This window comes from Ammospiza nelsoni, chromosome 32, assembly GCF_027579445.1.
Source record: "Ammospiza nelsoni isolate bAmmNel1 chromosome 32, bAmmNel1.pri, whole genome shotgun sequence".
In the NCBI taxonomy this organism is placed as follows: Eukaryota; Metazoa; Chordata; class Aves; order Passeriformes; family Passerellidae; genus Ammospiza; species Ammospiza nelsoni.
In genome coordinates, this window is record NC_080664.1 from 1198105 (window position 1) to 1218027 (window position 19923).

Below are 19923 nucleotides of genomic sequence, written 5' to 3' on the forward strand. Positions count from 1 at the left end.
GGTTCTGAATGGAGAAATGAACCTGAAATTCCTTCCACAGGTTCTTAATGGAGAAATGAACCTGAAATTCCTTCCACAGGTTCTGAAGGAAGAAATGAACCTGAAATTCCTTCCACAGGTCCTGAATGGAGAAATGAACCTGAAATTCATTCCATGGGTTCTGAATGCAGAAATGAACCTGAAATTCCTTCCACAGGTCCTGAATGAAGAAATGAACCTGAAATTCCTTCCACAGGTCCTGAATGGAGAAATGAACCTGAAATTCATTCCATGGGTTCTGAATGCAGAAATGAACCTGAAATTCATTCCACAGGTTCTTAATGGAGAAATGAACCTGAAATTCCTTCCATGGGTTCTGAATGCAGAAATGAACCTGAAATTCCTTCCACGGGTTCTGAATGCAGAAATGAACCTGAAATTCCTTCCACAGGTTCTGAATGGAGAAATGAACCTGAAATTCCTTCCATGGGTTCTGAAGGAAGAAATTAACCTGAAATTCATTCCACAGGTTCTTAATGGAGAAATGAACCTGAAATTCATTCCACAGGTTCTGAATGAAGAAATGAACATGAAATTCCTTCCACAGGTCCTGAACAAAGAAATGAACATGAAATTTATTCCACAGGTCCTGAACGAAGAAATGAACATGAAATTCCTTCCACAGGTTCTGATTGAAGGAATTAATGTCACATTTTCACCAGCTCTGTAGGGAAAAGTGTTGAGATTGCTGTGCCGGGGATGGTGGGTGACCTGTAGACACTGCCACCACATTTTGGTCCTCTTTGCCTGTCAGTCTGTCTTTCCAGGGATTTGTAACAGCAGGATTTGTTGTGGTTATTTGGGAGGTGTGATAATTCACTTGTGGGGAGTTTTGAATAAGTTTGAGACAAGAACTCTGAGTTGTTTTTAGTGATGCACTTTATTTTCTTATTTTTTGCATAAGTAAGAAGAGTGAGTTCAGCTCACGTTGTTACAGCAGAATTCAGAAAGTCCAAGACCCTTAATTACAAGACCTTTTAAAGAGTTACTAACCAATGAAACACTGCTAGCAAAGATATTTATATTTTTGACCCAATCCTTAAATATTTCATTTTATAGAGCCATACTACAGTGTAAAGTTTCTTAGCCATTCATGTTATAACACACAAACTTATAATGCTATATTCTAAACTCCTTCTTTACCTCTGTAACTACTTTTATTATTTTCTATATCCTAAACACTAAAACTTCAAACTTTCCTTTGCTTAGCTTAACGTGTCTCTACTTTAAATCCACATTTTTACCTCTAATACTTAAGTTTAAAGGCTTTTTCCAAGGTCTCAGATCAAATCCTGTTTTTAATATTAAATTTTAGCTTACAAGTCTCAGATTCTGAGAGTTCTTTACGTGTCACATTCCAGCAGGGGCTGTGCCAGATCTGGTTCTGGGGCACTGAGGATCCTTAGAAAGGAATAATGGGGTGTGAGAAAGCAAAGAGGGGCTTGGGTGGGAAATTTGGAAATTTGGCTTCTGCCCTGGCTGGGATCTCACATTAAATGGATTTTTGGAGTAGAATTACCCCTGGTGTCCTGGTGGGTGATGCCTGTGATGTTCAGGTGTGTTGTACCCTAATGGGAGTTTCATAAAGGAGATTATTAAAAAAAAAACAAAACAGAAAATGCTATTTTTTTTACCCTGGAATTCTGTCTACTTTGTACAATTCCTTCTATGATTTTCCTGCATTAACTCTCTCTCTCTTTCTTTCTTCTTTTCTCTGCAGACCTTTGTAGTACTAAACAGAGGGAAAACACTCTTCCGATTTAGTGCCACACCTGCCTTGTACATTTTAAGTCCTTTTAATCTGTTTAGAAGAATAGCTATTAAAATTTTGATACATTCATATCCTTTTTGTTACTGAATTACCTTTGGGTATTTGTTGAAAACCTCTTAGCTGTTGTCTTTTGCTAATCTTTTCTGTTTGTTGAAAATCTCTTAGCTGTTGTTATTTGCTCAGTTCACAAATATAAATGCCTCAGAATATGCAAAAAAAAATCCAGATTTTTACTGGAGGAAAAAGCAGTTCTTTAGCCACATCCAATGAAGGGAAATTCTCCTTTATTTTCCCTGTTCACACACATGGATGAGCTTTGGAACAGATGTAACTTAAGGTTGTGCTTCACATGAAGGAGTGTTAGGCTTTAAAAGCTACTGAAATGTTTAAATGGAATTAAAATATAATGAAATAAATACTAGAATATTACATAGAAATAAACAGAATTATTGTCTGGAGAACAAACCACAGCCGCCTTGTCTGTAATTAGACACTGCCCAATTTCTTGCTCTTTGGGCATTTCTGAAACATCCTGCTGATGGCAAAGCTCCTCCAAAACGTCCCATTGCAGAGCTTTGGAGGCACCATCTGATGGTGTTCTTAGGAGAAAAATAATGTGTTTTATTGACCGAGCTGCTCCAGCCTGTTTATTTATTTATTTTTAGGAAATGGATCTGAAATGGAAACACATCCACGTGGTTTAGAGGCTTCTATAATCTCCCTTCCTGTACCTCAGATGGAGGAAAAGCTTTTCCATCTTTTTTCAGAGTTGAATTGGGAATATTTTCCTTGGCTCTGAGTTATTTCTCGTGGCCTTTCCTCCCCTGGATGTGCAGCCGAGGGATGAATTTCAGTCAGGCTGAGCCTGAGGTGCTGCTGGAGGCTCTGGGGGCTGTTTGAGTTTCCTGAAATAATTTTGGAAGTCAAATATCTGAATATTTCACCGCTCTGCTCCTAATTCAGGAGTTACTGAATAGATGGATTTGGGGGCAAGGTTTCATTTAGGCCTCTGAACTGATTTGCTGAGGCATACCAGAAAATATAACATTGATTTATATACAACTAATTTTAAAAGTAAATTAAATTTATATAAACCAGAAAATTCATCAGATGGTGATATAAAATACTATTTATGTAGTCATAGTTGTTATATACTATATATGTATATATATAAAGTATATTAAATTTATATAAACCAGAAAATTCATCAAATGGTGATATAAAATACTATTTATGTAGTCATAGTTGTCATATACTATATATGTATATATATATAAAGTATATTAAATTTATATAAACCAGAAAATTCATCAAATGGTGATATAAAATACTATTTATGTAGTCATATTTGTTATATACTATATATGTATATATATATATAAAGTATATTAAATTTATATAAACCAGAAAATTCATCAAATGATGACACAAAATGTTATTTATGCAGTCATATATGTTATATACTATTTATATATTTATATATATATTTATTGTTATATATAGTTATAATTATATATAGTTATATATACATATATTTATAAATAAATATGTGCATATATAGTTATATATATTGTGTAGTATATAAATAGCATAATACAGTATATAATACAGTATATAATATATATAACATATATTTATATTTACAATAGTTATATAATATATTTTATATAATGCAGTGTATATATAATATAGTATATATTATATATAGTATATAAATAATATATATAATACAGTATATAAAAATACATAGTATATAGTCTATAAATAGTATATAGTGTATAAATATTATATATAATTCAATGTATACAGCATATAGATATTGTATGTAATACAATACATTAAAAATAGAAATAATTTTATTTCCCTCGACTGCTGGGAAATATTAGCAGCCCACAGAGAATAGCCTGGAAATGGATTTTCCTTCATCAGTGACATTTGGGGACTTTAGGGGATTTAAAGAGTCACCATGTGTCCCTTTGCTCCTTGACTCTGTCCCACAGTATTTAGCATGATCATTATGTGCACTATTTTGACCAACTGTGTATTCATGACTTTTAGTAACCCGCCAGAATGGTCAAAGAATGTGGAGTAAGTAGAAATTATTGCATTTAATTACCAATTATGTGTTTGTAAGAACCTCCAAAAATGCTGAATTTGCTCCTTTGAGGACCCTGTTCCTCCCTGTGCTTTTTTGTTGCATGTTCCCCATGTTTATTTTTCTTTGTGTTTTTTGTGGGTTTTGTTTGGTTTCTTTATTTTTGCTTTTGTTTTGGTTTGGTTTGATATATGGATTTTTTAGGGGTTTTTTTTGTTGTTTTTTTAAAATGTTTTTCTGCGGGGTTTTTTTGCTGTTTTTTGAGGGTTGGTTTGGTTTAGTTTTTTGTGGGTTTTGTGGGGTTTTTTCGTTTGTTTTTTTGGGTTTTTTTTTTGTTTTGTTTTTTTTGGCTTTTTTTCTTTTATCCTTTGGAGCCTTTTATTTAAACCAAAGTCTTTACAATTCACCTTTTTTCCCCCCCCCCCCCCTACTAAAATGACATTTCCTCCTGCCAGGTACACATTCACCGGGATTTATACGTTTGAATCACTCGTGAAAATCATTGCCAGAGGTTTCTGTATAGATGGCTTCACCTTCCTGAGGGATCCCTGGAACTGGCTGGATTTCAGTGTCATCATGATGGCGTAAGTTGGGTTTTTCCAGGGATTTCTGTGCCTGGGAGGGAACGAGCCCTTAGCAAAAAAGGTTTATAAGGAAAAAGAAGATCAAGGAAAACTTCAAGGAAAGTTTTAGCCTGGTGGGATTTCAGCTCTAAACTGCAACAGGATGGAGTTAGTGGAGTTGCTACTGCAAAAAAAAAAAAAAAAGGATTTTCTGAAAATTGCCTTGATTAATACAAGATTTTAGGTGGTTCATGCACCAGAGGGGCAGATCAGCAGAGGAACCAAATATCTTCAAATTCCAGTCCCTACCACTCCTTCCTTGAGCTGTGACTGGAGGTTGGGCTGTGATTAGCCCATTAATAACCTGTTAATAAGCCATTATTAACCCATTTCCCATGGAGCTGCAGTGTCAGAAAGGAGATATTTGATTTTCCTTCCTGTTTTTTTTTTTCTCTTGTGGAAACACCCTGAACCCAGAGTGAGCTCCCAGTGTGGGTGCACACAGACCAAACCCCACCTGGGAATTACCAGTCCCTTCATTTCTCCACAAATTACCAAATCCCACCAGTTTTAGGGCATTGGTCTGCAAGGAATGCCCCAAATCCCCCAGTGGGGATTGTTTGTAACCCTTTCCTTTCCAGAGGCCAGGCTTGGCCTGTAGGCTCTGTACAATTCTTTTTGTGTCAAGGGCATTATTTAAACCACACTAAGAGTTTTTTGAAGCCCTTGAGGCCTTTCTGCAGCAGGAAAAATCTTGAATGTTGAGCATGTCTGTGCTTTTTCTTAGCAAGTTTCTCCCCACGTGGCACAGAGGAAATATTCTCTAAGCTGGGGTAAAATAAAACTTTGCTCTAAGCCTCTTCTCCCCTGTGTACCTTGGGTTTATCTGCTTGGAAAAAGAGAACCAAACCTTCCTGTGCCTCACAAACAGACATTGAAGCATAAAGGATTAAAAATGGAGGATGCTAATTAAAATGAAGGATGCTAATTAAATGGAAGGATGTTAATCAAAGCAGAAGATGATTATGTTTTCTTAAAAAACGCGAAGTGAAGCGAATATACCTGAAACCCCTGATCTGAGGTACAGTCATGGAATCATGGATTGGTTTGGGGTGGAAGGGACCTTAAAGCTCATCCAGTGCCATGGGCAGGGACATTTCCCTCTAGCCCAGGTTGCTCGGGGTGGTGTCACCAAATCTCCTCAAATATTTGGAGATTTGTTTTTACAATTGCCGCTTTCTGCAGAGATCGAAAATTCCAAATTCTCTCTGGGACTGTGTGAAGTTTGGGGCACCATGATATGAAAACCCTCTGAAGGTGTTGGAGAGGGTCCAAAGCAGGGTCAGGAGGGTCTGAGGAGGGCTCTGGGTCTGTTCAGCTGGACAAGAGACTGAGGGGAGACTCCTTGGGGGCTGCAGCTTCATCCCGAGGGGCAGCTCCCATCTCTGCTCCCTGTGACCAGGGACAGGACACCAGGGAACCACTGCAGCTCTGCCAGGGCAGGGAAATCAGGAGAGGATTCTTGTGCCAGAGGGTGCTGGGCACTGCCCAGGCTGCCCAGGGAATGGGCACAGCCCTGAGGCTGCCAGAGCTGCAGGAGCTGCTCCAGGGATGCCCAGGGTGGGATTGTTGGGGTGTCTGTGCAGGGCCAGGAGCTGCCCTGGATGATCCTTGGGGTCCCTTCCAGCTCAGGACACTCCATGATTCCAGGTGAGGATGGATATCCAACCAAGTATCTGGTTGAGGAGCAGAGAGACTTAAACCACATTTTACCCCTGCACCTTTGTCTCTCTCTTTGTCTTCAATGCCAATTCTGAAGCGTTTTTAAATCACAAGCTGTTTCCTACAAGCAGACAATTTGTGCAAAGGAAGGTGACCCCAACGGTGCCATTAACTCTGGTTTAATTCTGCAGGTATATAACAGAGTTTGTAAACCTAGGCAATGTTTCAGCTCTGCGCACTTTCAGGGTTCTGAGAGCTTTGAAAACTATTTCTGTAATTCCAGGTAAGGCGGCCCCGGTTGGTGTTTAGCTGTCGGGTACAGGCCCCTGTGAGTGATGTATTGCTTTGTCTGTAGTTGTTGTTTTATTTTGGTGTGTGTATTGTCATGGTGTTTTTTGTGTGTGACCTCCCTCATTGCAGATATGTCACAGAGTTTGTGGACCTTGGGAATGTCTCAGCATTGAGAACTTTCAGAGTTCTCCGAGCTTTGAAAACTATCTCTGTAATTCCAGGTGAGAACCATTCAGCATTAAAGGCTGGGCTTGTGTGTGTCTCCTCTCTGTATTTCCCTTCCCCTCCTGCACTGCTCATTCCTCAGAAATGGCACTGGGATTCTTTGGATGGGATTTGCAGTCTGTGTAACAGAGCAGTTTGGAATCAAGGCTCCTGGGCCATCAAATTATGGGATGAACAGGCTGTTACTCCATATTTTTCTGTCCCTTTTTATGCTGATTTCTGTCCCATTTTGTACTGATCTCTGAGACTAAAGCCAGGCTTTAAAGTTTAATTCCAGAGGAAAAGGATCAGGCTCCTCTTCTTCAGGCTGAACAGCTTCTGGCTCAGGGACTCGCCCTATTATTGTCAGTGGTTTTGGAGTTGCTTCAGGAATAATTTTATAAAGCAACAGAGCAAAACCCAACAGAGATTAAAACCTTTTTGCCCATTTCCTGTGCCACCCCAGAGCTGGACTGGTCAGGACCACCCCTCCCAAAGCTGCTTCTGGACTTGTAACTCAGCTGGGTGTCACAGAGTGAGCAGTGACCCTTCCTTTGGGACACCACGGAGACATTATGGACTGAGAACCCCAGAATTCCAGTCTGGTTTGGGTTGGGAATTACCTTAAAGCTCATCTTGTTCCACCTCCTGCCATGGGCAGGAACATCTTCCACTAGGCCAGTTTAATCCCAGCTCGGTCCAGCCTGGCCTGGAACACTTCCTGATCCTGAATTCTTGTGCAGAAAAGCTTCATGCACGTGGTTCCTCAAAAGTGCCCCTAATTCTGAGGCCAAGCTTAAGGCACTCAGACATCTCCAGCTTTTTGGTTTCCAGGTGCTCAACCCAAAATAACTCCTCGAAGAGTTTTGGTCTCAGTTCCTTTGTGATTTGTTCCCTCACGCATTCCCTGATCCTGCAGTTCTGGCTCTTTCCCAGGCTGCCAGGGACCAGCCTGTGGATTTGTGGGGCTCATCCCTTTTGTGCCATCCCAGACTGCCAACCCCATCAGCTGGACCTGCCTGTTGTGCATGATGATGGTGATGGTGGCGATGATGATGATGATGCTCCTACATGGCACTGCTTTCCTTGCACCCATTGAGAACATGCTGGAGTGATGTTCCTCCTGAGCCTTCCTTCATGTCTGGTGATTTTTAAGAGCAAAAAACCTTTGGGAATTGCTGTGAGGAGTGGGTCTGAGGGGTGGTTGTCGTTCTCTCAGCCTGCTCCAGAGAGCTCTGCCGTGCTCACAGGAGAAGCATTGATGTTAAACCAGTTTTGCCTGTGTTTTGCTTTCTTAATTCTAGCAGTGTGGAGATGATGCAGCTTTCAGGAGCTGGTTGCTGGCTGTGTGACAGCATGCCTTGTGTTCCCGTGGAGGGGAGCAGAACAGCTCAGTTTTGGATCATTCTCTCCATAGAATTTAAAACTTTACAGAGTTTTATTTCAAATGGCAGGGGTTGGGCTGAGCCCTGCTAAGTTCAGCACACCTTTAATGTTATTTTTATTAGAGGGACCATTTTCATTGAATCAAAAGGGATAATTTGCCACACACAGCCAAGGAGATCCTGTTTGGGTGTTTGGGACGCTGAACACACCTGAAATGGCAAAAATTTTGGGGTTTTGTTTCCATTTTTGGGGGAGGGTTGTCCAGGTGTGTTTCTGCAGCACAAATCTTGGCCCCCTCCATTTTGTGACAGCAGGAGGAGTGTAAAGTATTTGAATAATTGGCTTTTTGGGTTATTTAATATGAAAGCATAAAGTGCTCTTTATGGGTTTTACCACTATAATTTTGCAAGAAAAGGTGATTTTTAGAATACACTCAATATTAAAGTATAAAGGGGCTCCCTTCTGCTTCAGCACATGGAATGAGAATTTTAACTCTGTGCTGAGCTACTGAGAAGCTCCTTTTAGTGTTTTGAGTGCCATCTACACCTTCTGTCAATAACTGGAATTAAGACGTGTTTGAGACAAGATAAAAATGGGAAATACCACCAGAATTTGTCATGCCATGGACAAAATTCTGTGCTCTGTATGGATCTGTGTGACAGGAGCAAACTGTGACACCCATGAGCTAAACCACCCAAATTTCCCTTTTTTGGTGGAAAACCTGTGTGAAACCGTGCTGGTCTCAAGAAATTTTCCATATTGGCATTTGAGTTCTTAGATTTTAATTTCCACCTGGGTCACAGCTGCATTCCACATGGTCCAGGGAAAGCTGGACCCACGGAGCAACTCCACAGCTGGAAATCGTTGGAGTTGTGTTTGTTGAAGTGTTCCCAGTTCTTGGACTGGGATTTCTCCCGCTGCCAGTCCTGTCCTGGTTCCAAACCTCCCCTGGCCCACCTGAGAGAGAGAGAGCAGCATCCAAAGCAGGAGCCCATGGGTGCATGTGCAGAGCAGAGCCGTGGGGTGAGCATGGCACGAGGTGCTGGGGGTGATGTGTCCGCCACAACAGCAACGTCCTGCTCTGGGCTGGAAAATCCATGGGAAGTTTGGATGATGGGAGTAAATGACACTTCAGAATAGGATTTTTAGGAGGAATGTGTCTGCAGCTGTTTGTTTTGGAGGCTTTGTGTTCCTGGGATGGGTCTAACCTCTGTTGGTCTACGAGGATTTTGTAGAAGGAGGTTGGGAGGGACCAAGGTTTCTGCTCCAGGGTTTGTTGCAAAACGTTCATGTGGTCTCAGCTGGAACCTTGGATCTGACTGACCCCAAATCCAGCAGTGATTTTTTAATTTTGTTTTTCTTTTCTCCCTTCACTGCTTATTTATAAACCACAGAATGATCCTACTTCACACCAGAAAGGCTGACTAAAGGAGCCTAATTCAGCGTTGTTTCTGCATCCAAAATTCTGGCTAGCTTAGACCTGTCACCTAAAAATTAATTCTGAGTTCTCCCCACTCGCGAGTTCTGCCTCTCACGGACCAGACTGGTGTGGGAAAGCAGCAGGATTCCTTTTGGAATATCTTATTTTTGATCCTGAGCCTGTTAATGACCCCGGTGGCCTCAGAAAATCCCAAAGCAGCGATGCTGTGGGTGAAGCCCTGCCCTGGCTGCAACCAAAGCCACCTCTGAAAGGGACGATTCTGCTCCTGCAAAGTGGGCAAGTGCTGAGCCAGTTCAGTTGAGCAGGAGAAACCCAAGATGTGGAGAGTTAAAGGTATTTGATCTCTGTGAGTTGTTGCAGCCTGTGCCAGCGAGCTCGGCTCGAGCACAACGTGCCCACGAGGATTTTCATGGCAGCAAATCCCAATTTGATCCTCATTTGACAAACCTTGTGTGTGGGGAGGAGTGATTCCCCACATTGTGCAGTCCTGCTGCGAGGCTCAGGGACAAACATTGGGGTTGTGGTTTGTTCTGACCCATCCTTGCCTCCATCCCAGTGTTGTGCTGGCTGGGAATCCTCACCACACACGCTTGTTCCAGGAACCTCCACCATTCACAGCCACAACCTCTCCCACCCTAGAGTCACTCCAAGGTACTGTATTAATCTGGGTTTTCAGTGTGGTTTCCTTCTACAGGAGTGATTTCCAGTCTTGTTTCCTTCTCCACAGGCCTGAAGACCATTGTGGGTGCCCTGATCCAGTCTGTGAAGAAGCTGTCGGATGTGATGATCTTGACAGTTTTCTGTCTCAGTGTCTTTGCCCTCATTGGGCTCCAGCTGTTCATGGGCAACTTAAGGAACAAGTGTGTGATTTGGCCAATTAATGTGAACGAGACCTTCCTGGATAATGGCTCCAGAGGCTTCGACTGGGAGGAATACACCAACAATGTGTGTAGGTATTTCTACACTGAGGGTCTCTAAAACCTCCTGACTTGGCTCAGTGCAGGAGTTCCAGCATGGCTCATGCTTTGGTGTGTCTGGTTTTCACAGTAAAAACCCCATGTGCAGAAGTTTTTCAGGTTTTTTTTTTTTTTATTTGACCTTGTTGAGATGTTCCTAGTTGAATTTATCCTTTAGAAGGGTTTGGATGTGCTCTTTTAGCTAAATAATTAGTCCAAAAACTACTTTTTACTGACAAATTTCTCAGCAGTGCTTTTGGGGGTCTTTTAAGTGAAGGTTTTAACAGTGTTATTATATATTAAATCCTCTAACTCCATATGTGTGTGAATGTAACCTCTTCTTTTTCATCTTCAGCAAATTTTTACATCATTCCTGGCGCCCCCGACCCTTTGCTCTGTGGTAACAGCTCAGATGCAGGGTGAGTGTTGAGCTTCATTAACAACCAGTTTGAGCTTCATTAACAGTGATTTACCTAAAGCTGGCACAACCTTTGGGATGTTCCCTGTTGTTTCCTCTGTTGGTTCTGGTGTTACTTCACCGGGTTTCCAATTTCTTAACCTGATTATGAATCCATTGCTGATGCAATGTAAGGGACATTTTCCCTGTCAGGAGGCAGCTCTGGCCACCAGTGGTTGCCAGTGGAATTATTTCCCTCTGAATCCGCTCAGAGAAGGGTGGATGGAGGCTCAGAAATGGGAACTTGCCATGTGCTGTTGGTTTTCCACCCCAACCTTCAGCTCTCTGGCCCAAGCTCCTGCCTTGGGCTCAGGCTTGGGGAAAAGCTGCGCCTTGCAGCGTCTCATTTCTGTAGGACAGGGAGAGCAGGGCTTTCCTGAAATCCTGTCTCCTTGTCTGCTGAACTCAAATGACATGGAGAGAGCTGCTGTTTGTTGGGAGAGTGAGCCCTGACCTGGCTGCTGTCCCTCCCCAGCCAATGCCCAGAGGGATACACGTGCATGAAGGCAGGACGGAACCCCAACTACGGCTACACCAGCTTTGACACCTTCAGCTGGGCTTTTCTGGCTTTATTTCGCCTTATGACTCAGGACTTTTGGGAAAACTTGTATCAATTAGTAAGTAAACACTTCACTTTTGTGTTGTATGTGGGGAGAATTTGGGGGTAAAACAGGAAAGGGAAATGTGAGCAGCTTTGTTTTATTCCTTCTCTCCAAAAGAGCGCAAGTAAACCTTCACAGTGAGGTTTCTGGGGGGAGGAAGGGGACATTTTACTGTCAGTAGGTGTTGGACTTTAAGTCCACAAGGGATGGTGGGTCCAGATGAGCTGTGAATTAATTTGGGAGCAGCCTTAGCACTGGCTGCAGGAGGCTGTGGGCGTTCAGCTCTGCTCACAGAGGGTGCTCAGGCTCTTTGGAGGGCACAGAGTTTTCTCCTGACCTGAGGGTGCTTTGGGGACCTTGCTGAAGCAGCTTTTTCTCGATTTGGTTTGTTTTAAGGGAGTCTGAGCATTGGGTTTCACACTGTGCCTCTGAATTCTTTTCAGTTTGGATGCTCCCTTAAGGGAGGAAGGTGGATGTCACCTTTTGTGTTCATGGCTAAGGAGTGTGCAGGGGAAATGCTGAGCTCTGGAATATTCAGCACTGCTGGATTTTCTTAAAAACATTCAGGTCAAGAAACTTGGGATCAGCTCTTGCATCTCGTGTCAGGGAAGCCTGAAGTTGTTTTTTTTTCCCCTTTTCTAATCCCTCTTCCACTTGCAGACTTTACGAGCGGCAGGAAAAACCTACATGATCTTCTTTGTGCTGGTGATCTTTGTGGGGTCCTTCTACCTGGTGAATCTGATTTTGGCTGTGGTGGCCATGGCCTACGAGGAGCAGAACCAGGCGACCCTGGAGGAGGCAGAGCAGAAGGAGGCAGAATTCAAGGCCATGTTGGAACAATTGAAAAAGCAGCAGGAAGAAGCACAGGTGAGAAAAAAAACAATTTCTCTCTGTAGGGGTGATGAGGCCCTGGTTTCCAGAAAGGCTGATGTTACTTCCTGCACAAGCAGACTATAAAAACTCTAACAAATTCTGGCTGTGAGTGTATTCCAAGGAAAGAATAAACCTCTCAGTCCTGCCCCAAAGTCTTTTACTCAGGTGCATTGAGCCAAACTCTTTCTTCCAGCAGCAAATGGAGCGTTAATGGTGGGAAAATGTGATTTATTTTTGCTTCCCTTTTCTGCACCCTCAGGCTGCTGCCATGGTCACCTCGGCAGGGACGGTGTCTGAAGATGCTGTGGAGGATGATGGTGGGGGCAGGATGTCCCGCAGCTCCTCGGAGATCTCCAAGCTCAGCTCCAAGAGCGCCAAGGAGCGCCGGAACAGGAGGAAGAAGCGGAAGGACAAGGAGCTGTCGGAGGGAGATGAGAAGTGTGACAACGAGAAGGTGTTCAAGTCAGAATCTGAGGATGGCATGAGGAGGAAAGCGTTCAGGCTGCCAGATAACAGGCTGGGAAGGAAGTTTTCCATCATGAACCAGGTAGTTTTCTGTTCCTTCACTAATGTTTGTGGTTGAGGTCGGGATAATATTCTGTTTAGATTCCTGTTGGCGTCTCAAGGGTTGTGCCCACTGTCCTGAACTCTGTTGGGTCAGGAGAACACTTAGAACCCAAGCTGATGACAGTGTAGAGTTAAGTCTAACAATGTAGTTTCTATCTAAACAGTTTATACAGTTGCCAGTTGGTTTTGACCCAGGAATAAATATTGGTTTTGTTAACAAACTGCTCGCAACAGGATTGCTTTCACACGGGAGCTGCAAAATGCTAGCTTGGCTTAGAATAAATGACTTCTAAAAGAAAGAAGAAATTGCTTGGAAAATCAGCCAGAGAGGGCCTGATTTTGAGAGGACTTTATTTATCATTTTTCCACCTTACTGCAGTGTCATGGCAAACAGGTCCCTGCTGGGTAATAGCTGACATAGACCCCATGTATTACAGAAGGCTGATTATTTCCTTTATTAAGAAATCCATACCTTTATAGAAAGTTGTGATAGAGCTGGACCTAATTGGTCCTCCAATCAAAACGCCATCACCACTCGATAATTAAGAAACCACCCTTAATAAACAAATCTCCATAACACACTCCACACATTCACAGAAACCAGGTGCAGCAAGTTAAGATAAGAATTATTTCTCATTCTTTTCTTTGATCTTCTCACAGAATGATACCTGGGAAAGTTGTCTGTTTCTGTGGCTGGAGAGCTGCAACACTCACTTTCCTCCTCTTCCTCCCCCAGTCTCTCCTCAGCATCCCGGGCTCCCCTTTCCTCTCCCGCCACAACAGCAAGAGCAGCATCTTCAGCTACAAGGGGCGTTTCCGTGACCCGGGCTCAGAGAATGAATTTGCTGATGACGAGCACAGCACGGTGGAGGAGAGCGAGGGCAGGAGGGACTCGCTCTTCATCCCCATCCGCGGCCGCGACCGGCGCAGCAGCTACAGCGGCTACAGCGGCTACAGCCAGGGCAGCCGCTCCTCGCGCATCTTCCCCACGCTGCGCCGCAGCATCAAGAGGAACAGCACCGTGGACTGCAACGGCGTCGTGTCCCTCATCGGGGGGCCGCCCTCCAGCATGCCCGGGGGCCGCATCCTGCCCGAGGTAGCTGCTGAGCGTGGGATGGTCTGAGCAGTGTGGTGTGGTCAGCATGGTCTGAGCAGTGCGGTGTGGTCAGCATGGTCTGAGCAGTGTGGTGTGGTCAGCATGGTCTGAGCAGTGTGGTGTGGTCAGCGTGGTCTGAGCAGTGTGGTGTGCTCAGCATGGTCTGAGCAGTGTGGTGTGGTCAGCATGGTCTGAGCAGTGTGGTGTGGTCAGCATGGTCTGAGCAGTGTGGTGTGCTCAGCATGGTCTGAGCAGTGTGGTGTGCTCAGCATGGTCTGAGCAGTGTCATCTGCTCAGCATGGTCTGAGCAGTGTGGTGTGCTCAGCATGGTCTGAGCAGTGTGGTGTGCTCAGCATGGTCTGAGCAGTGTGGTGTGGTCAGCATGGTCTGAGCAGCGTGGTGTGCTCAGCATGGTCTGAGCAGTGTCATCTGGTCAGCATGGTCTGAGCAGTGTCATCTGGTCAGCATGGTCTGAGCAGTGTCATCTGGTCAGCATGGTCTGCTCAGCGTGGTCTGACCAGCATGCCCATCTGTTTGGTTCTAGTACAGAGGATTAATGACATTGTATGTTATTATAAATGTTCTCTAAAATGCAGTCTGTAATTTGTCTAAGGCTGCAGAGCACTGGTCCAACCCAGCAGAAAAAGGGGCTTGAGTTTTGGTTGGACCACTTGCATATTGTAGGAAGGTGGGAAGGACAGAGGGATGCACAGATGATAGAAAATACAGAATATGGAAATGCAGACCAAGTGCTGCATTTCTGGGCTGAGAGTGGGTAAGAGAGAAGACTCAAGTCTGTATTAATCACCACCTGAATTTTTCAGGGTACCACTGAGATCGAAATTAGGAAGAAGCCTGGTGGGTCTCTCTTGGTCTCAATGGATCAGGTGAATGCGTCCTATGGAAGGAAGGATCGGACCAACAGTGTCATGACTGGGTTGACCAACACCCTTGTTGAGGGTAGGTGTGGTTTGGGGATTAGAGGGACACCCTTGAGCTCTTTCCACTGCCTGAAGGGGCTCCAAGAGAGCTGGAGACAGACTTAGGACAAAGGGCTGGAGGGACAGGACACAGGGAATGGCTTCCCACTGGCAGAGAGCAGGGATGGATGGGATATTGGGACAGAATTCTTCCCAGTGAGGGTGGGATCGCCCAGAGAAATTGCCCCATTCCTAAAGTGTCCAGGGTCAGGTTGGGCAAGGCGTGGAGCAACCTGGTCTAGTGGAATTCAGCTCCCCCGGCTTCAGAGCAGTACATATTCCTGCATGGTTTTGCCTAAATCTGCTTCTTTTGGGTCTTTATTAATAAAGAAATACTTATTGGACTTTATTTTACTTTGTTTTGGCATCCAAATTGCACAGAGATGGAGGTAAAGGCAACAAAGAGTTGTAGTTTTACAATTAAGAGAATGCAGTGTGGAGATCAGAGGAGTAAGGCAATGTCAGGTCCGTGTATTCTGTCTTCTGTCATCCCCAAGCACTGGAGAGACCTTCCTTTGCTCCAGGAGTGGGAGAGGAGGATTGGAGCTGCACTGGGAGCTGCAATGTGACAGCTGTCAGGAGAGAAAGGGGCTGTTGGCTGGTGGGAATTCTGGAATGGACAGCACATGGAGATGAGATTTCCCAATATGTCATGCAGGAGCCAGCAAGAATTCATGAACAGCAGCCACACGCGGTTGATGATCTCAAATTCCTGCTGTCTCCTGCAATAAAATTGTAGGAAAACTAAATATACTTAGAAACAGAGCAGGGTTTTGCTGCCGCTCCCCTCCTGCGCAAACGCCTACGGGCTCCAGTGCCACGGGCCTCTTTTTAACTTCAGAAATTCCAAGGCAACTAAATACTAAGCAACCAGAGAACCAATGGGAAGAAGAGCACAGTGGTCCTTTCCCTTCCCATAAAAAAATAAAAGGTGAGGGTGCACAGCTGCATGGCCTGACTGGAACCAGCAAGTCAACAAATGGGTACAACTTCTTGTTTGTATTTTTTTTTTTCCCTAAGCACTTGAGATAAGCCATTGTAAAAAATAAATGGACACAGCATTTCTGTGTTTGATTTCTGTAAATGGATGTAGTTAGTCCTAATCAGGTTATTCCTGTTGAAAATGCTTTGCAGCATTATGTCACCTCTTTCCTCTTTTAGACCGTGTCTGTGTTCAGCACAGAATTCATCTCAGTTATTTAAAAACTGGCAGCAAAGGCAGTTTAGAATCTGTAACTTTGGTTTTAACTGCTTTACCTTGATCAGTTCTGAGTTAAATATAACCCTTCATTTGGAATAATTTGCATTGAATCATCCTGGTGGGGCTGAAGCACAGGGTTAGAACTGCAGTTCTGGTGACCTGGTGCTGGTGCTGTGTAGGGACAGAGGAGAAGTCATGGAGCTCAGTAAAATCATGAAATCCAAGAATCCTTGAGGTTGGAAAAGAGCTCCAAGGTTCGTTTGGTGTGACCTGTGACCAATCCCCACCTTGTCACCCAGGCCAGAGCGCTGAGTGTCACGTCCTGTCATTCCATGGACATGCCCAGGGATGGGGTCTCCAAACCTCCCTGACCACCCTTTCCATGAAGAATTTCTCCCTGATGCCCACAAACTTTACCCAGCTCTTCTCCAGGGCCATTTCCACCAAGTTCACAGTTTTGTGATTCTTCAGCGTCAGAGATGAAGCCTGAACTCTTTTTTGTTTTGAACCTGCAGAGCTGGAAGAGTCCCAGAGGAAGTGTCCCCCTTGCTGGTACAAATTTGCCAATACCTTCCTGATCTGGGAATGCCACCCGTACTGGATGAAGCTGAAGGAGATTGTGAACTTAATTGTCATGGATCCTTTTGTTGACTTGGCCATCACCATCTGCATCGTGCTGAACACGTTGTTCATGGCCATGGAGCACCACCCCATGACCCCTGAGTTCGAGCACGTGCTCTCTGTAGGAAATCTGGTAAGGAAATCTGCTAAATGCTCCCCACAGGTCTGCTCCTGCTGGGATGCCTGGAGTATTGATGTGGGCTTGGACTTTGAATCAATTGCATTGTTGAGATTTAGCCTGAAGATCTGAAAATAGGTTAAAAATTACTCTTTGTGTGTTCTTTGTCTGTCTCTCCTCCCCACTCCAGGTTTTCACTGGGATTTTCACAGCAGAAATGTTCCTGAAGCTCATTGCAATGGATCCATACTATTATTTTCAGGAAGGCTGGAACATCTTTGATGGGTTTATTGTCTCCCTGAGTTTGATGGAGCTGAGTCTGGCTGATGTGGAGGGACTTTCCGTGCTGCGATCTTTCCGATTGGTATTCCAAATTCCAGCTCTTTTTCAGTGTTATTGTAGTGGAGCTTAGAACCACAGAATCATGGAGTGTCCTTAGTTGGAAGGGACCCTCAAGGGACATCCAGTGCAGCTCCACACCCCAACAATCCCACCCTGAGCATCCCTGGGAGTGGTGTCCAAACATCCTTTGAGCTGGGGCAGCCCTGGGGCAGTGACCATTCCCTGCTCAGTGCCCAACCACGGGAAGAATTTTTTCCCAATATCCAACCTATCCCTTCCCTGATACAGTTGCCGCCCTTCCCATCACATAAGGAATTTTTCCCATTTACATAGTACAAGGGAAAATAAATTTTCTGGGTTTGGGGAGGACAGAGATCAAATGGTGCCATTTTTTATGGTCTCTTTTTTCTTCATGACTGCTCTTTATGGAATCTGAGCAGCACTTGTTGCATTTGGGCAGGGAAGGGTGACTTCTCCTTTGGGAATAACTCAGTATTTCTGTGTGGGGAATAAGTGATTACAAAAGTACAAAATACTCAAAGAAAGGTTAAGCATTCTCTGCCCCCTGTACCCTCAGTAGCAGAAGCATGGACTTACCTTTATGTAAAACACAAGATGGTTGTTGTTTAGGAAGTTCTGCTTTATTTTCCTCTTTGCTCAATACCTGTTTTTTTTGGTGTTTTTTTTTTGTAGCTGAGAGTCTTCAAACTGGCCAAGTCCTGGCCCACTCTGAACATGCTGATAAAAATCATTGGTAACTCAGTGGGTGCCTTGGGGAATTTGACCTTGGTGCTGGCCATCATCGTGTTCATCTTTGCCGTGGTGGGGATGCAGCTCTTTGGCAAAAGCTACAAGGAGTGTGTCTGCAAGATCAGTCCGGACTGTGAGCTACCCCGCTGGCACATGCACGATTTCTTCCACTCCTTCCTTATTGTCTTCCGTGTGTTGTGTGGGGAGTGGATTGAGACCATGTGGGATTGTATGGAAGTGGCAGGACAGGCCATGTGCTTGATTGTCTTCATGATGGTCATGGTCATCGGAAATTTAGTGGTCAGTAAATGGTTACTGGTGGGCTTTCTTGGTTGCCTCTGGATGGGGTAGGACTTGGGGAGACCCCCAGGATGAGGGAGTGATGGTTTGTGAGCCTGTTCCTGCTCTGTGGAGGTCCCTCTTGGCCTTTGATCTATCAATCAGTAGATTTTGGTAGCACAATGTTAAAGATGTTTTTTGCTTGATGAGGACCTTAAACAGTCACCTGTAAATGAAGCATTTTGCAAGAAAGTCTTGAAAGTCTGAAAGCCTCAGTCAAAGTGTGCAGACCTGACCTGAGGGGAAAAATAAGCTAAAAGAAGCAAAACCTGGCATTTTAATTGCAGGAAAACAAAATAATTTGGTGCACAGGGGAAGGTCCTGAAGTGTTAAATTGAGGAATGGAGGTTTCTTCTAAAACCTGCCCACTGGCTCAGTCATGAGGTGCTGTTGTGTGCAGGAATGGGCTGTGAAACTGCACGGCCTGTTGTGTGGGAGGTTGGACTAGATCATGATGCTTCCTTCTGGCCTTAAATTTCATGAAGAAAAGTCTGTGGAGGAAAATGTGAGCAAGAATGAAGTCACATGAACGGTCGCAGTTCTTCAAAGTAGTTGTGAGCTCTCTGAGAGGTCCTGTCTTGCCAAAGGGTTTTGATAAAATAAATCTTGGGGATGGTCACTAAATGTGGGTGAGGAAGTAGAGCTGGGAGCGATCACTCAAAATGCCGAGATTTCCCCCATTTTCTTTGAGGCAGAGATGGGACTAAATCAGTAAGGCTGAATTTAAATCCCGTGGGGATTAAATCCCTCTCTGACATCTGCAGTCCAGACCCTGCAAGGGGCTCCATCCAGGGACCCCTGGACCTGCCCTGGACCCCTGGCACTCCTCGGGGAACTTTCTGCAGCATCAGGGGGTCATAGCTTGAACTTGGGCACCTGGATGAGTTTGAGCTGATGTTTGGTGACAGCTCTGCACCATCAGCAGGGTGTGGGCGCTGAGAGCTCTGCTCAGCTTTGGGAATCCCCCCCTTTGCGTGTCAGTGCAGCATCAGCTCTTCCCTTTCAGGTGCTGAACCTGTTCTTGGCCTTGTTGCTGAGCTCCTTCAGCGCAGACAACCTGGCAGCCACGGACGACGACGGCGAGATGAACAACCTGCAGATCTCGGTGATCCGCATCAAGAAGGGCATCGCCTGGACCAAGGCCAAGGTCAGGGAGTTCATGCAGACCCACTTCAAGCAGAGGGAGGCCGACGAGGTGAAGCCCTTGGACGAGCTGTACGACAAGAAGGTGAACTGCATCGCCAACCACACCGGCGCCGACATCAACCGCGACATCGACTTCCTCAAGAACGGCAACGGCACCACCAGCGGCATCGGCAGCAGCGTGGAGAAGTACATCATCGACGAGGACCACATGTCCTTCATCAACAACCCCAACCTCACCGTGCGCGTCCCCATCGCCGTGGGCGAGTCCGACTTCGAGAACCTCAACACGGAGGATTTCAGCAGCGACACGGATCCTGATGGCAGCAAGGAGGTGGGAGGAGGGCTCCAAATCCACTCGGGGCG

The 19923-nt window shown here is 44.8% G+C and overlaps 1 protein-coding gene across 2 annotated transcripts in view; it reads left to right on the forward strand.

Moving 5' to 3' along the window:
* Positions 1 to 19923, forward strand: part of SCN8A (sodium voltage-gated channel alpha subunit 8) — a 56926-nt gene that overhangs the window by 15793 nt on the left and 21210 nt on the right. Inside the window, exons 3-17 of one of the 2 annotated variants that reach the window (XM_059491345.1) lie at positions 1760 to 1877; positions 3808 to 3898; positions 4361 to 4489; positions 6382 to 6473; positions 10240 to 10461; positions 10824 to 10887; positions 11401 to 11542; positions 12188 to 12394; positions 12660 to 12947; positions 13704 to 14063; positions 14888 to 15023; positions 16760 to 16998; positions 17174 to 17347; positions 18019 to 18375; positions 19421 to 19891. In XM_059491345.1, coding sequence (XP_059347328.1) covers positions 1760 to 1877; positions 3808 to 3898; positions 4361 to 4489; positions 6382 to 6473; positions 10240 to 10461; positions 10824 to 10887; positions 11401 to 11542; positions 12188 to 12394; positions 12660 to 12947; positions 13704 to 14063; positions 14888 to 15023; positions 16760 to 16998; positions 17174 to 17347; positions 18019 to 18375; positions 19421 to 19891 — 3090 coding nt within the window. Of the gene's footprint in view, positions 1 to 1759; positions 1878 to 3807; positions 3899 to 4360; positions 4490 to 6381; positions 6474 to 6610; positions 6703 to 10239; positions 10462 to 10823; positions 10888 to 11400; positions 11543 to 12187; positions 12395 to 12659; positions 12948 to 13703; positions 14064 to 14887; positions 15024 to 16759; positions 16999 to 17173; positions 17348 to 18018; positions 18376 to 19420; positions 19892 to 19923 lie in introns of both variants that reach the window. The other variant, XM_059491344.1, reaches the window with a different exon arrangement.